At 38.7% G+C, this 16,341-nt stretch overlaps 1 protein-coding gene across 1 annotated transcript in view; it reads right to left on the bottom strand.

Moving 5' to 3' along the window:
• uvrag (UV radiation resistance associated gene) overlaps positions 1-16,341 on the bottom strand; it is a 141,027-nt gene that overhangs the window by 76,905 nt on the left and 47,781 nt on the right. The window contains exons 10-12 of the mRNA XM_084730548.1: positions 12,331-12,418; positions 11,899-11,959; positions 3,719-3,884 (exon numbers count right to left, since the gene is read on the bottom strand). Of these exons, the coding sequence (XP_084586674.1) occupies positions 3,719-3,884; positions 11,899-11,959; positions 12,331-12,418 (315 nt within the window). The remainder of the gene's footprint in view (positions 1-3,718; positions 3,885-11,898; positions 11,960-12,330; positions 12,419-16,341) is intronic.

The following is a 16,341-nucleotide window of genomic DNA, read 5'->3' as shown; positions in this document are numbered from 1 at the left end:
TTAAAGCCTGAATACTGCAGCTAATGGAAGACAGGTCAGTGTTGTCAGATACAGCTGAGGGGTGTGATGAGGACAAATATAATCATTCTTCTATTCCGCACCACAAAGGAAAGTAAACAATTGTTACGGCAGTCACTATAACTTCACTTAATCAAGATGACTGCTGCTAAAACCAAGACAAGCAGCTAACATCAGAAACAAACAGTAGAGATCTCACACAATGAAATACAGACAACTCTGAGGCTTTATCAAAGATAGATTTACATGTTTGTGTTACTGAGAAGTTACTCAGCACATGGCAGGGTCAATCAATGCTCATTTTTGAGCAGTTTTGACATTTCCTTCCAATCTAACTGGAACTTCCCATTTATAACCCTGCCATACATTTATTTTTGGACGGCTTTTAATCACTGTGAAGATTTTAGGACTCCTTCAGTCATTTACAAACGGCCTAAAAATGGATTTCACTGCAGATGATGTGACTTGAAATGTCTAGATTAGTTCAACTGCACAAGCCTCTCTGGGCGTAAGTTACAATTCCATACATACATAATACTCTGTATTAATATGTGAATTTATGATCTGTTGAAATCTTAAATATAGGGCCTGAAAGAGAATAACAGTATAACAAGGCTGGCAATTTATCGACTACAATATCCTAGGTATTTGAAATCTGCCAGCACTGAGTTATTAGATGTGGCTCTTACTGAAAGTGTAATAAATATGGTGGAAATAAAAATACAGCTCAAGTCTTCTACATTTTGCCATATGTGCTCTCTTGTTAACAGTGTTAGAAATGTAACAAATGTTGAGTACTTTTTGATTCTTGACTGTTGAAGTTGGAAATGAGCAGCAGCTGAGTTGCCTGCTTAATGCTCCTTTCATCTGTCTTTCTTTTCCAGCGAGTATTCAAATTAGTGCCAAGATTTTACAGGCTGCAGCTACTCTGCGTCTTACTAACAAGACTTTTGTTTCAGCAGATATAGCTGTACAATAAAAGGCAGTGGTTTGCAGTGAAGAATATTCACTCTGCCATGCACACGCCCAAAAACAGACAACAAAAGAGACGGAGTGGATGAGGAACACACCAGCAGAGTTGGACAAAAAAGAAAAATCAAAAAGATAATTTTGTATTTAATGATGGAAATTCATTAAAGGGGGAGTTCACACCAAAATCAAAAATACAAAAAGTAGTCTGTGGATTTTCTTGAGTAACCAGGTCATGATTTCTGGAAAGAGACATTGCTGTTGAGTTTTTCAAATGTATTTTTGGTGCCTTGGATACGACAAGACGAGTGCCATCTGGTTCCATTATATTCACAAGAAGGTAGACAACTCACACCAAAATTATCTAGATGAATAAACAGCACTACAGGTTAGGGGAAAAATATGTATGTTAGGTTTGGGGGTGAACTGTCCCTTTAAGGACACAATTGTTGCGTGAACATAAAACAAATGTTAATCGCTCCTTAATCGGCAAGTTGGGATTTGAAAGCATGCAGGGGAGGATTTGTTAAAGAGAGATTTTGTTGAGATTCTAAGAATCAGACAATGAAATACGACAGAGCACGTGTTATGTGATGGCACTGGTAAAGAGGAAACAGATCATTCTTATCAACACAAGAATGCTTTTATTTATCTAACATTTAAACACAATACCTTTAGTTGATGATAACCTTGTGGTTGAAATGTGGGATAAATAAAAATCATTTTCACATGAGAACTGTGACTCATCCTCTTCCTCCAATTACCATGTTTATATACAAATTGATTCATGTTTAGTTTTTATGTAATGATTCACATAACAGTCATGTTGTATGTGAAAGTGTGCAGTACAATAAAAATAAATATACAAAGGTGATCTGTTTGCTTTTTACTCAAAAACTAACAACTTCAATTTAAATGAACTATTTTGAGTTAATAAATGAAATGTAGTGTCACGCTGTCTATTGATTTGTCAGGGTCTGTATACAGATATATTCATATACATGTTTTGAGCTTGTTAGTTCAAACTAAAATGTTGTGTTAAATTGCTCTAAAAAGGATGAAATGAAAATCCGGTCATTATCCACTCACTCTCACACTGACTGAAGTTTAGTTTTTTAGTCCTCAAAACACTGCTGGAGTTTCACAGGAAAACAGTGTTGCAGAATCTCACAAAGAATGGAAGTGAATGGTGACCAGTTTTCAAATGAAAAAATGAAAAAAAAAAAAAAAAACCACAACAGACAAAAAAAAAAACAACATAAAACGCCTCCATACTGCCTAAAGCCCTGACATGCCAAGTTGACTCGAAAGACGTCACTTACACCATCTTTTTAGTCTAAATTTTCACTGTCTGACCTGGGAGTGTGTGTGCTGTGACAGCGTCCAAACCACATGTCGGGACTTTAGCAGACTTGGATGATGCCAGAAGAGCAGTGTGGAGGCATTTTATTCAATTGTTTGGGAAAGTTGTTTTCCTGTGAAACTCAGCAGTTTTGTGGACAATAAAACTAAACTCCACCTTCAATCAGCATGAGGGTGAGTAGATAGTGACTGAATTTTCATTGTTGGGTGAACTATCCCTTTAAAGTTACATTCAGTTAGCTTTTGTTGCCTCTGTATACAATAATAAAACTAGCACTACTGCCAAAACTGAATTCTACAATAGTCTGTTAGATCCCTTTACATACTTGTGTAAACTGTGAATTACCGATGTTTTCATGACAACAATGTGGAGGAGAAGGTTCTTGTTCTGTTTTGTTTTGTTTTTTCTGAAATAAATAACTTGTTTCATGACTCATCACAATCAAAGCTTACCAAAGCAATTACAGTCAGGTTAATGATCCGTCACATAAAGGTATAACTTTACTGGAATTAAACCTTAAATTTGAAGATTGTATAAAACTGCTTATGTGCAATATTTAGTATTGTTTTGTGCATGTTCCCATCATGCATTTAGTTTGGCTTAATTCAAGGTCAGAACTCTTTATACTGTCTCTTTGTCTGAAAATGTATGTGAAAATAAAGCCTCACCTGAACGTCAGCACACATGATCCAAATATTTTGTCCAAATGGAACTAATCATACAGTCCACACAAGGCTGGGTGAGAGCCTAACATCAGCCACAAGAGAGTATCTGCTGTCATTCATACGTACCAGCACTAGAATTAAGGCCTCGTGGTTTTATGCCTCCGCCAAAAAATTCAAGTTGCAGTTTACATCCATGTTTGTCCTGACTCATATAATATGTGTAGTGAAGACTTTAAGAATTTAATGAAGGGTATGAAGAGTATTTTTTGGGAAAAACTGGAGGTTATCCAGTAAGAAACATGCTGTCTTCACTTAGAGGCTGTTTTTTACAGAGGTGGGCAGAAGACTGATAGAGAGCTGAACATCATGATGTCACAGTGAAGTCGACCTTTGACCTTTTAGATATGAGATTTTTGTGTGAGATTCTGTCAGAACTAGCATTCCAAAAACTTGTTTTGTGAGGTCACAGTGACTTCTGACCCTGGACCACCAAAAATCTAATAAGTTTAAGTGAACCTTTGTGCCAAGTTTGACAAAATTCCCTCCAGGCGTTCTTGAGATATCACGTTCACAAGAATGTGCTGGACAGACATCCAGCAAGCAAGGAAGACAGCCTCAGTCAAACTTGTATGTCAGAATTTACGACGCATGTTGATGGTGATTGATTTTTGGTGTTTCCAAGTCAAGTACTGAGCCTACTTACTCTCTCTCCTTCTCCGTGAGTCTGTCAGTGATGGTGTCCTTGATGGAGGAGCGTGAACCCTTGTGGATCACCGGATACCGGAGAGGGACCTGCAGGAAGCACGAGATCATCAGGACCAGGTGCGATGTGTAACCCAGGGCGACTGCCACGCTCCCATCATCCTTTGCTGCAAGACACAAAGCAAAACCAGAGGGTCCAGTCAGAAAGAGCTGAGCAGCGCAGATAAGAAATGTTGGACTTGTTAATCCATTCATTGGCTTTTACAGTAATCATCATCAGACATCATCTGTCTAATTAAATTCAACACAGCAGAATTTTAATCACGCAAAAGAGTCAGTATTTTAACACATCAAGAATTTCACAGCATACAGTCAGCAATGTGTGTTTTTTTTGGAATGTAATTTTATTGCGGAGGGAAAAAAGGTTTGCTAGAGGAGAGGGTTTTTTTCATTTTTTTCTCGGCCAAGAACCCCTTACAAGATTGAAAACATACCGGGGACCCCCTCATGTATGATGCATGTCCCTCTAGAGAGAGACAGTTTCTCCATTAGAGACAAGTATTGATAGATATAGATATATATAGCTATAAAGACATAGATATTAGAGCTGCACAATATATCGTTTGAGCATCGTCATCGCAATGTACGTGAGCGCAATAGTCACATTGCAGGTCCTATGATGTAGGAGGCAAATGAACTAAACGTGTTCTCATCTAATTTCAAGGGTACCTGACACACACTGCACGCAGCGATCCACCAATCACGATCGTTCTGAATCAGTTTGCCAAAGCAGACCACGCCCCTGCATATGGAGTGAGTCGCAAGATCAGTGCAGGTTAATTGTCCACAAGATGGCAGCAGTAACATAAAGTGCTATTCAAGTCATCTGGTGAAAAATTCCTGTATGTTTTCATATCGCAATATATATCGCAAGGTTAAAAAAAATCACAATGTCAGTTTTTTCCAATATCATGCAGCCCTAATAGATATATAGAGATATGTAGATACATACATATCTGGATTGACAGGAACAGGACTTCATATATATACAAATTATACATACATGCATACACACAAATACATACATATATATGTCTGAACTGACAGGAATGGAGTGGGACGGGACTCATTCTTCCGGGATTGGGAAGGGATTTTTTTTTCCTTCTTTTTTGCTCTGTCAGGAAGTTGGGACAGGACAGGAGCATTGTTGTGGGAGTGGAATGGTACAGGACTGAAAATCCAAAATCCACTCCCATTTCACCCTCTGGTGTTTACATAAACCTTGGGAATCCAACCAAAAATGTATAAACATCCAACCAAAGATAGTTTGGTAACCAAGTCTTCACAGGAAGAAGAGCAGCAGCTGCATTCATGTGGGAAAGTGTTTTGAAAGTAAAACAAAATGTGGCACAACACTCATCGTTGGCTGCAGTGGGATACCCAATTTCTCTCAGATATGTGCTTGAGAAGCAAAAGCATCATGTCTAACTATCCCCACTGCGCCCAAATAACTCTAAGGGTGGAAAACTAGATGACTCTGTGAACATTTCAGACAGGGAATGAAACAGCAAAGCATCTCGCTGTAAGTACGAGAAATGGTTTCAAGACAACACGCTAAGTGGTTTCACATTCTCCTTCACAGCAGCAGGACACTGCTTGAGGCAAAGACCTAAAATCACCATGGTTTTTATCTCAATGCTTTGAAATAATAGACTGTGGCAATAGTGCGTGGTGTACTCCTCGGCTCATACTGTGTGTTTTTCAAGTTAACACAGATAGCCTGCTCTGTGTCCTTATTCCTCCTGCATGTTTCAGTCCATAAGCACCTGGAGTAAACAGCTTCCTGCCCTCTGGTGCTGTTGGAAGATGCTGCACACTAACAGCAATATCGGGTCAGCTGAAGGACATGGACACCTTAGGGTGCAAGTGGAGATGGCTGAGCTGACAGGGAAAGCTTCATTAAGTGTAAAGCATTCGAGGGCCTCAGCAGAGTGCCACCCTGTTCCACTCTGACCTCCAGTAGGATTAGGACTCCATCTAACCCTGACCCTGGTCTCTCTAATGTGGAACATCTTCCCCTGTAGGCCTGTTTAAACTGACTGCGACGCACATCCGGACAGTTCGAGACTTGATCGGGCTTTCTCCAGGGCAGACCTCACACACATGTGAGCAGGGGTCAGTGATGGGGTAAAATAAAGGGGTAAAACGCATGCTTCTCCAACCCTCCTTGCTAAGGTCTCTACATGTTGCACTGGCCTTTGCAAGACGTCTAAGAGGCCGTTCAGACCTGGTATTAACAAGCGTCTTGGGTGATCCCATCACAAGTGGACAGCTCTGACTATGTGAGTTCACACGCAGCATTACAATGTGTCTCCACATCTGCAGCGACCACTTGTGATTGGATCTCACTTGCGCTAGGGCTATCTTGTAAGTTATAAATCCATTATCGTCTATTTGGCCGTTCAATATGAAGATCGACTAGTCGTTCCTTTCTTTCTTTCATTTTTTTTAGTTCAGCCCCACACTTAACTACCAAAACAGCCTACAGGAGCCTCATGTTTTTTCCCTGAGCTGTCAGCAGCCCCCACAGAAGCAGGGATCAACAATAACGCTTTCCCACTTGCTCAGGGACCGTAAAATGTCAGGTATGTCCAGCAAGTAAATCTAGCAACTCAGTTTTCACATCACAGATGATGAAGAAAGGCCTTAATATTGGAGTCGCAGGAAGTGAAAGTGTGGAAGTGTAAAAGTGCGCATCCCAGTGCACCACAGAGCTTCTCTGCTTGATCTTCACAGCAACACAGTGTTTTTTTACAAGGAGAGAAACAACTTCATGTATTGCATTTAATGCTGAATTTACAAGACGGCACAAGCAATTAAAAATTCCTCTGCTCTTTCACTTCACCGCCCTGTATGCAAATTAACACGCTTGTAAAATGTGTTACTGTTTTTAACGGGCAGCCCCACAGTAGGAGCCAACATGCTGGGACAAATAGACACAATGCTTTTTTACACACAGAAAGAAATAAATGAAAGCATAACATTTGATACGTTTACAAGAAGTCCCAAATAATAATAATAATAATACTAGATTACTAAGTTTTTCTTAGCTCAAAAACTTCAAACATGGTGCTTTTTTGAGTGGCCTTTTACGCCTTTATTTTGATAGGACAGGTGTAGTGAGGACAGGAAACGAGGAGAGAGAGTTGGATGACAACAAGAACCAAAGGACCACAGGGTGGAATCGAACCCACAGGGTGGAATCAAACCCACAGCTGTTGCAGAGGACTCTCCCTCAGTACGTGAAGCGCTCGTTCTACCAACTGAGCAAGAGCCAAGTGCCCCAGAAGTGTGAAATCTTTTAAGGGGGTCTGGAAATATTGCAGTTACTAGTTAACAAACATCTGCTGCTTATCCTGGCATGGTAAAATACAAAAACCGTAGTATGATTCACAGGAATGATCATTTTTACATCACAATTTTTCTTACATCTGGAGAATACAATTTGTAGGCCTGGGCATCTGTGCCGCACTACAGATAAAACAGCCTTATAATGATTATAAGGCTGTTTTATCACAAATTTTCCCTTATCAAAAAAGTACAGCTCCTGTGATTTGGATATTGCCCTCAGCCATATTGCCATTTCAATAATATTTAGATTAATTGTGCAGCCCTACATTCAACCAAATGATGTGCTTATAGGTTGTCAATTGAGTAGGTGGTCCTTCAATGTGGCCCACACACTGCTGAAAGAAGTGTACAGACCACCTTCAAATGGGGTCTGAACAATCAGATCTCAAATGCATCACACCTGTACTTTGAGCCATCCACTTGTTATCAGATCACCCATGACTCCAGAGGATGTTAATACCAGGTGTAAACAGCCTCTAATGGTTACAGTGAATGTGTTAGAGGGTGAATACTCTATGACAACTCTTCTCTAGATTTCACAAACCACAAGCGATCTGGCCATGAGGGAGGGCATTCAGGTAAAGGCAGTTAGCAGTAAATGCATCAGGATGCTCTCTGTTATCTTCTGCCACAGCACATGCTCAGTTTACTCACTGCTAGGTGTCCACCTATGCACGACTGGGAGGCAGAAGCAGACACAGGCCTCCACCTTATGGGAACAAGTGACGGCTGCAAACACAAACGGGCTGGCTGTCACTGCTGCGCGCTTCACAGCGCTTTTAAAAGAAGTTAACAGGTGGGGTGTGACAGTGGGGAGCGGAGGAGATCAGGAGCGGGACTTTTGAATTATAGCTTCAGAGGCCTTGCCAGGTGTCACCAGCTGTGAGGAAGGGGAGCTGGAGAATGTTGAGTGGACAGTAGCCAGTGTGTTCTCAGTATGAGACAAATGCTGCTGACAAAAGCTAACCATTCATTACTCACTCAATCCAACCCACCCCTCAATTCATCTGAGCTACTGAGAGGTCATGAAGTCATCAAGTTTCCTTTGCTGCAACAGCAAATCCCATTTATCACCACACATGCAGCGTGACCCTTACTCTAACCTACCACACCAACGTGATAACAAGGGCTTTGTGGCTCAAACCGCCTGCTGACAAAACTTTTTTTTTTTTTTCAATGCTCTGTTGTCTAATACTGCATCTCTGATATTAAACCCTGTGGGTTTTGTGGCTGTGTCTCATCAGGGTGGTAAACCAGACACAAAAACATCTTGTCACAAGATTCTACATAACTGTGGTAGTGCTGGACAACTGCTCCATCAACAGCCAACAAGACATCAGAGAGGCATCAGAAGAATGCAAGCCAACCTCTGTCTACTGTCTGTGCTCCACCTACACGCCTGGCTCCAAACTCAAAACTTTTTATTACATAAGAGTCCAAATTCGCCCGTCTTTCTTTTCTTCTTTTTATTTTTTAGCAGCAATAGACAGAGATGGGCAGTATTTCAGTTAAATATATTTAAAATTTGTATTTCAATACTTTTGAGTACTTTGGTACTTTTTTCTTACGTACTTAGTTTCAAAATACTCTTGTGTTTGCCTATTTGAAATACTTGAAATACATGATCTAATGTGTATTTTTATTCTCAAACACATTTTTCTCCCCAGGTTCAAACTGGAGAAGAAAACTATTAGCCTCAATTAGCCTCATCACAGTCTTTGACTAAATGCTGTCCTGTTCGGTCCAACAACACACTCACTGTGAACTACAATGTTTCAGCTGTAGTCCTTGTGAACAGTAGCTTTTATATTAGATATGTCATCAAAATATGATCAGATACTGCAGCTGAGGCAGGCTTACTGAATGACACTAAAATACAGCAGAAGAAAAGAGTAACTGACAAAAACATCAGTTTGTATAGAATGTATTTTTGTATTTTCAAATGAAAACTTACGTGTATTTTAATTAAATACCCACCATTGTTCTTCTGTTCTTTATTATTATTATCATTATCATTATTATTATTCTACTTCCGTACCTTTTATGACACGTTTCAACTTCTGCATGATTTGTGCTATTAAAACTACCAATCTGTTCAGCTCTTTTAGGACATTGCAGCTATTACTTTTTAGCTTTTTCACTTTTATACTTTTTACACTGTAAAACTTTTTTTTTTTTAACCAATTTTTTACAATGGACGTCTATGGGAGAAATCTTCAAACCTACTCACCTTTGAACTTGTTCTGCTGCATACTTTGTGCTACCGAAACCATTCAACTGTCACTCTGTTCAGCTCTTTCAGCACTTTTAGACTATTACTCTTCAACTTTTGTAACTTTCATACTTTTTACACTCAACTTTTTTCAACATTTTTTACAATGTAAGTCTGTGAGAGAAATCTTCAAACTATTGCTATTACTATTACTAATATTATTATTGCTATTACCATTTTACTATTACTGTTACTATTTCTACTACTAAAGACTAAAATACTTCGTGCTAAGATACTGTTCAGCTCTTTTAGGACATGTGACACTATTACTTTTTAGCTTTTTAACTTTTAGACTTTTTAAACTGTAAAACTTTTTAAACAAATTTTTACAATGTCCATGTATGGGAGAAATCTTCGGAACCTACTCACCTTGTACTACTTCTGCATACTTTATGCTACAGTACTAGCATTTTCAGCAGCATTTTTCAAATTCTTTTCAGGTATAAGCATTCCCACAGCATTTTCACCAAGAAATGCAATTTTTCTAGTAACAAAGTTACTCTTGATGTATTTATGCCCATTTGCTGAAATGTTATTAAGTATGTCTCTTTTTATTGCATGGACAAGAAATTCATTGAAGCAAATTCCACCTTATCAGAAGGAGAAAAAAGAATAAAAGAAACCAAAATACTACCATGAAAATAAGAAGACTGCTCCCTGTATGTCACTGAGTCTAATCATCAGTTTGAGGCCCATCACTTGACTGAGACTCTTCAAGAAGAGCGTTTTTGTTTTTGTCAGTGTGCCTTACAGTAACAGGATGAATAATAAAAAAAATTAAAAAGCTCCCAAATTGCACAGACAGAACATTTCAATGAGGAACTATGAATAAAGGGAATCATAAATATATTTTTATATTAGCTGGCACAAATGCTAAAAAAAAAGATCCATGTGAGAACATGTGCTGGTGGGTAACTGCTGAGAGAGGGTGAAACCTGAGGTGGAGCGGTTGGTAAACAAGTTTCAACTCTTGTTTTTTAGCTGCATCATTGTACACAGAGCACTGTAACAGCATGACAGGCTGTAAACTTTACAAACCGAGTCTCTAAATCACCACAAACCACAAAACCAGCAGTGATGGAAGCGGAGAAGAGTGATAGAAACAAAATGGCAGCATGGTGCCAGACAGAGGCTGTCAGCAGCCTGGCAGGAGAGACGCTCCCTGGTGCGGCAGCATTTTATACACACAATTCTACTTTCTCTGACTTTGGAGAAATCTGACGTTTTCACATTACAGATGATGAAGAAAGGCATTAAACGTGTGGTCAGCTAAATCATGAGACTGATAGAGATGTTAGGTGGTGCACTGAAATATCAGGAACAAATCAATGAAGCTTCACTGACAAATTCTGAGTTGGAAACAGCCTGAGAAAATACACCCAGGAAGATCTGTGCATGTTAATAAAGACATCTTTTCTTGGTGGTAAATCACTGCCAATTCATGTCACAGTATCTGATGCAAGACATGTTGTTCTGTGTGTGTGTATATTGTGATTTTGAGTGTACAGGGCAGGAGTCTGCAGCCTGCAGCTCTCCGGTGGCTTCTCTTGTGTCTCTGACAAAGAATTATGTGGAGATGAATAACACTTACTTTTTTTTTTAACATTTTCATGCTTCATTGTTGTGGATTTAGTTTTGAAAAAGTTTTACCAACTACTGATCTTTTGTTGGAATAATTTACTTTTCTTCATTCAATAAACTTAAAGAGTCAATTTATTGAAGAGAAAGTGAATGATGGTTAAAATTTTAATATTTTCAATTAAAAACATTTAATTTTCAGGAGTTTCTAAAACTCAAAGATTCATGTTTATCAAAAGAAGAAAAGTAAATTATCTCAAGTTAAGGTGGGCAAAACAGAGTTGGACTCAAAACTAAAAAATCTATTACAGTACATGTCTTGACAGTTGTCTCTGATACTTTTTACAGTGTCAAGTGTCATAGCCTATGTCCATGGCTCGGCGCCTTTTCCTCTAAATTTTGACAGGGGCTCGTCCTCCATAAGCTACAATTTAATAGTCACGGTTCCAGACATTTTTTTCCCCTTTTTATGGGTCAAAAATGGTCCTCTGATCGTGAAGGTTGCAGACTCCTGATATAGAATTAGCCAGAGATGAGAGGAATGCTAACCTCTTGCCAGATCGTAAACTACTGACTCCCTGTTGATAATACAATTATGTCATTATATGTTTTATGCTTTAAAATGACAAACCAGTTATTATAAAATCATGTTATTTATGCTTGTTAAACACTGTAATACCTGTAGCACAGTGATGCCAAATTGCTACCTACAGTAGCCAAAAGTATGATCTCACAGATACTGTATCTATGAGATCATCCGCCTTCACACTGTAAATCGTTAAGTTGCTTCGCCTCACCAAACATGTACATATAGTATAACCACACGCATTAAAGCTAAAGGAAAACATTTGTTCAGCATGCCTTAATACAGCTTATCCTCCTGTAACCTTCAAACACACATGTGGGCACATAATAAATACCTTGAAAGTCTTCAGAGTTTGGCAGCTTCACTCCGCAGATGACATAATCTGACTGATTAGCCTGTGGATTTAAATAACAGGTTTCATATTAAAGGCAGTGATCACACAGCAGAAACAGACACAGACAAGATGAAACAGCAGCTTTGCCACTGGCAGAGGCTTTAAATCACTCCATCATTGTCTAGCGCTGTCAGCATTTCAAATATTTATTTTGTCTGCCAAATGTTTTAAAAAATGGAATAACTGTAATATCTATCAGAGAAGCATGTTTAACAGAAAGGTCACGGCTTTGGATGATCTCTGCAGTGGAAATTCAAAACATTCTGAATAAAAAACAGAATTCCTGCACCAGTCCTGCATTATCAAAGCCTGGGGTTTTGTAACCAGATAATTCTTTGCAGTTGCCCGTCACGTGCATCAGGTCCAACTCACCACATCAATGGGGTAAATGTAGGAGAGCTCAGAGAGGAGCTGACGACAGCGGAAGGTGAGCTGGGCGTTGGACTTGAGGAACTGCTCTCTGGGGAGACAAAACCAGACACAAGGACGACACAATTAGTAACCAGCTGGCAGAAGGAGACAAAAGCCGCAGTTAAGAGCGGAGGACGTGGTACTGTAATGCATCAAGATGAGATCGCAAGGGAGAGAGCATAACTGGAGGAAGTGGAAATGAGCCATAGAAGTCATCCAGGCTAGTTATTGCTCCACAGGGACCCACTGTAAAGCATAAAGGTAATTAAAGTTAGTGAAAATAGAAAAGATTCATGAGGAACAGGGAGCAGAGTTTATTCATGCAGCATAATGATGTTTGAGAGCAGGTTCATGTTGCTCTAAGCAGAAGATTAAGCCAATCAGCTTTTTTCTGGGCCTTGTATGGATGAAAGCTGAGACATTAATCAGGGAATCATCTGCAATCTAACTGTATAAAAATTTCACCAGTCATTTTATATCCAAAATAGGACAGTTGGATTGTTATCCCCAGCTGGTCGTATTATGAGAACAGGCTGGAGGACATGCTGAATCATGACCTATGAAACCTGGAGAAGTCTGGGTATTTGCCTACAGAGATAAGCACTCAGGTTTGACCCTGAGTAAGGTAGTGCTGTGTGAGTGTGTACGAGGGGCATTCAAAAAGTTCTAAGACAAATGACATAAATTCAAACTGAGTCAAAATAGTGTAACAAAATGACCTTGAATCGTACCACTGATGACTTATAAACAAATTTGACAAGTTACAGCATTCTAACTTTGTTATTCAATGTTCCAGGTTACATATTACAAAACCAACTTTTTTGACCGTCCAAAATGAGCCAATTTGAAGTTCGATCATTGAAGCTTTGCAAAATGTTTATGGAGACTCTTCACCTTCTAGAGCCGTATTTCCAAAGTTGAAGGAACATTTGACAGGAACAAGATTTCAGTCCACACTTGAAGCGAAGAGGGAGGTTGTGACCTGGTTGACTAGACAAGCTCCAGAATTCTATCAAGAAGGAATTTCTCGGTGGAAGCATCGCTTGCAGAAGTGTACTGAGTTAGGTGGATCTTATGTTGAAAAATAATTTTGTATCTTTCATAAATAAAGTTTTTTTTCAATTTGTCTCAGAACTTTTTGAATTACCCTCGTATATGGTGTTTTTCTATTCCAGAATAACGTTTTTTGTTTTCCTGTTTCACCTTAATTAGAGTTTAAATTAAAGCCGAATGTTTTCTGAATGAGTAAGTGTCTTTTTATAAGTTGTAAAAAATCATTAATAACCTCATAGAAGGCGTAGATGTTTATAACTGTTAAATTGAGCAAAATGTTAATGGAGTTTGGCAGGCAGTGAGACAGGTAGTCACTGAACTTCAACTCCAGAGTGTGTATTTTCAGAGCAGTGGGCTTTTGTTTTCAAGATAATAGGCTTAACTTCACAATGACAGACAATTAACATTTATAAACAGCTGATCAACTTACATGAGGAGGACTTGTCGTTGCATGTTAATGTCAAATTATAAATTATAGCTCACTGTTTGGACTGCTGTAGTCATTTCTGCACAAGTAATTGCTACATATTACTAGGGGGTACTTACTAGTCTTTTTGACATGACAGACCAGTACAGCTTGAATTTAGCTCACAAGATCATAGCAGACCCTCTATGACTCACTGCACCCTCTCTTTTTATGATGCGTAAGCTTTATGTTATATTACATCATAAAAAATAAGTGTTTGTTATATTTTTTATGATGCTTATGTTTTATGTTATATTATGTGCTGTCATGTATGGTTATTGATGTCTTTTTATGCTTGTTGCGTATAACAAATTCCCTTAAGGAGAATAAAGGTTTCACTCAATCATTTTCCCTATTTAAAGAAAGAAGTCTGTAAAATGAATCACAATCCAAGTCTTCTTGTTCATTTAAATGGATGCTGAAGCTGTATACATATACAACCTCAACTCCCAAGAAGGTGGGACGTTGTATAAAACATGAACATGAACATAATAGACTTTAAAAAAAAAAAAAAGTTTGGACAGCAGCATGTTTACCACTGTGATACATCATCTTTTCTTTAAACAACACTCAGTCATGATTTGGGAGCTGAGGACACTAATTGTTTCAGTTTTGAAAGTTAAATTCTTTCCCATTCTTGTTTGATATATGAGTGCTCAACAGCCTGGGGTGTCTGTTGTCATCTTTTGTGCTTCATAATGCACCACACATTTTCAGTGAGACAGGTCTGGACTGCAGGCAGGTCAGTCTAGTACCTGAACACATGCACAATGTCTCTCTGGAATAATCTCTGAAAAAGACGCTGTCTGGATGGCAGCATATGTCTAGGTGTTCCTTTTCCTCTTTAGCCCAAAAGGACACGATGTCCATGATTTGTGAAAATAATCTGAAATGTGGACTCATCAGACCACAGCACACTTCTCCACTTAGCATCTGTCCATCTCAGATGAGCTTGAGTCCAGAGAAGTCACCTCTTTGCATGGTAGAGTCTTAACTTACATTTGTAGATGCAGCAACAAACGGTTTTCCAAAGTGTTTCTGAGCCCAAGTAAAATCCTTTATACAATGATGTGGGTTTTTAATGCAGTTTTTAATGCGCTGCTGCCTGGGGGGGTCAAAGGTCAGTCATTCAGTGTTGGGTTCTCTGAATCTTTTAATGATATTATGGATTGCAGATGGTGAAATCTCTAAATTCCTGCAGTTCTGTGTTGAGAAAAGTTCTTCTCAAACTGTTAACTATTTGTAGTTTTTTGTGTTGAACTTCACATCATCCATGCTTCATTCTTTCGAGGACACCCCTCTAATACCTAATCATGATAGTGTCACCTGTTATCAGTTAAGCTGTTTTTCTTTTGAATGTGCAAACAGGTGGTTTTTGAGCATTCCACAACTTTTCCAGTCTTTTGTTGCTCTAGTACCAACTTTTTCTGAACTGTGTTGCAGCCATCAAATTCAGAATGAATGTAGATTTATTCAAAAAAGAAAAGTTTATCAGTTTGAACATTAAATATCTTGTCTTTGTGCTGGAGTTGGGGTTGTACTTTGTGTATGTGCTACAAAACAGGAACAAAGAAAGTGAGGAACTAATGAGGTGAGTGCAAGTGATTTAAAGGCTGAGGCTATACTGGAGAATGAAGGTGGATCTACAGAATACAAGACATCTCTGCAGCTAAAAAAAAACCCTGCTGTTAAGAGTAAATCACATGACTTCCAGGATATGCACAGTTATTCCTGTGACTGCTTATGTCTGAGTACTGTGATACAGATGACCAGCTGCTTTGTATGAATGGTGTGTGTGGGTAAGTCTCTTTGGGTGTCCTCTGCAGTACTTACACCACTACTTATGGGTAATAGCCCATCATTTCATGCAGATGAAAGGGGATTTTGGGGGGAAAATGGTTATTGAATGTGATGTAGCCTCCCATCCACACTGCTTACTTTTCACTTGAATTTCCTATTTGGTTTTGCCTGTGGTTAGCAGTCTCTTATCATTTCCCTTTCCCAGCATGCGGCTGCTTTGTACAAGTGAAAGAGGAGACAGATTGGTGTGTAATGATCATTTGATCTGAAATCATTCATCTGTCTGCCAGGCTCTGATTCACATAATTGCTTAAACCCAAGGTACAAGTTCTTCACAAAACATTTTCCAAAAACATGAAAAATCATTTTTCACCCACTTCCTTTCTTGATGTTTGCTCACAAATAAAATACTTTGTGTTAATCTACATTTATCAAACATAAATTAGAAAATACACACATTAAAAGTTCTGTCAAAGTCCCATACACCAATGAAAACATACATTTTTAAAATTGAATTTCTGCCATATTCTGTCAATAAATCTCTGAAAATCTTACACGCTTGACTTTTAAAGGAACAGTTCCACATTTTGGGAAATTTGCTTATTCACTTAGCAAAAGGAGTTTTTACATAGTTTAAACAAACAAGGTAAACT

The sequence above is a fragment of the Lutjanus erythropterus genome, chromosome 11, assembly GCF_056507025.1.
Source record: "Lutjanus erythropterus isolate fLutEry1 chromosome 11, fLutEry1.hap2, whole genome shotgun sequence".
Lineage (NCBI taxonomy): Eukaryota > Metazoa > Chordata > Actinopteri > Lutjaniformes > Lutjanidae > Lutjanus > Lutjanus erythropterus.
This window is presented reverse-complemented; position numbering and strand designations above follow the sequence as displayed.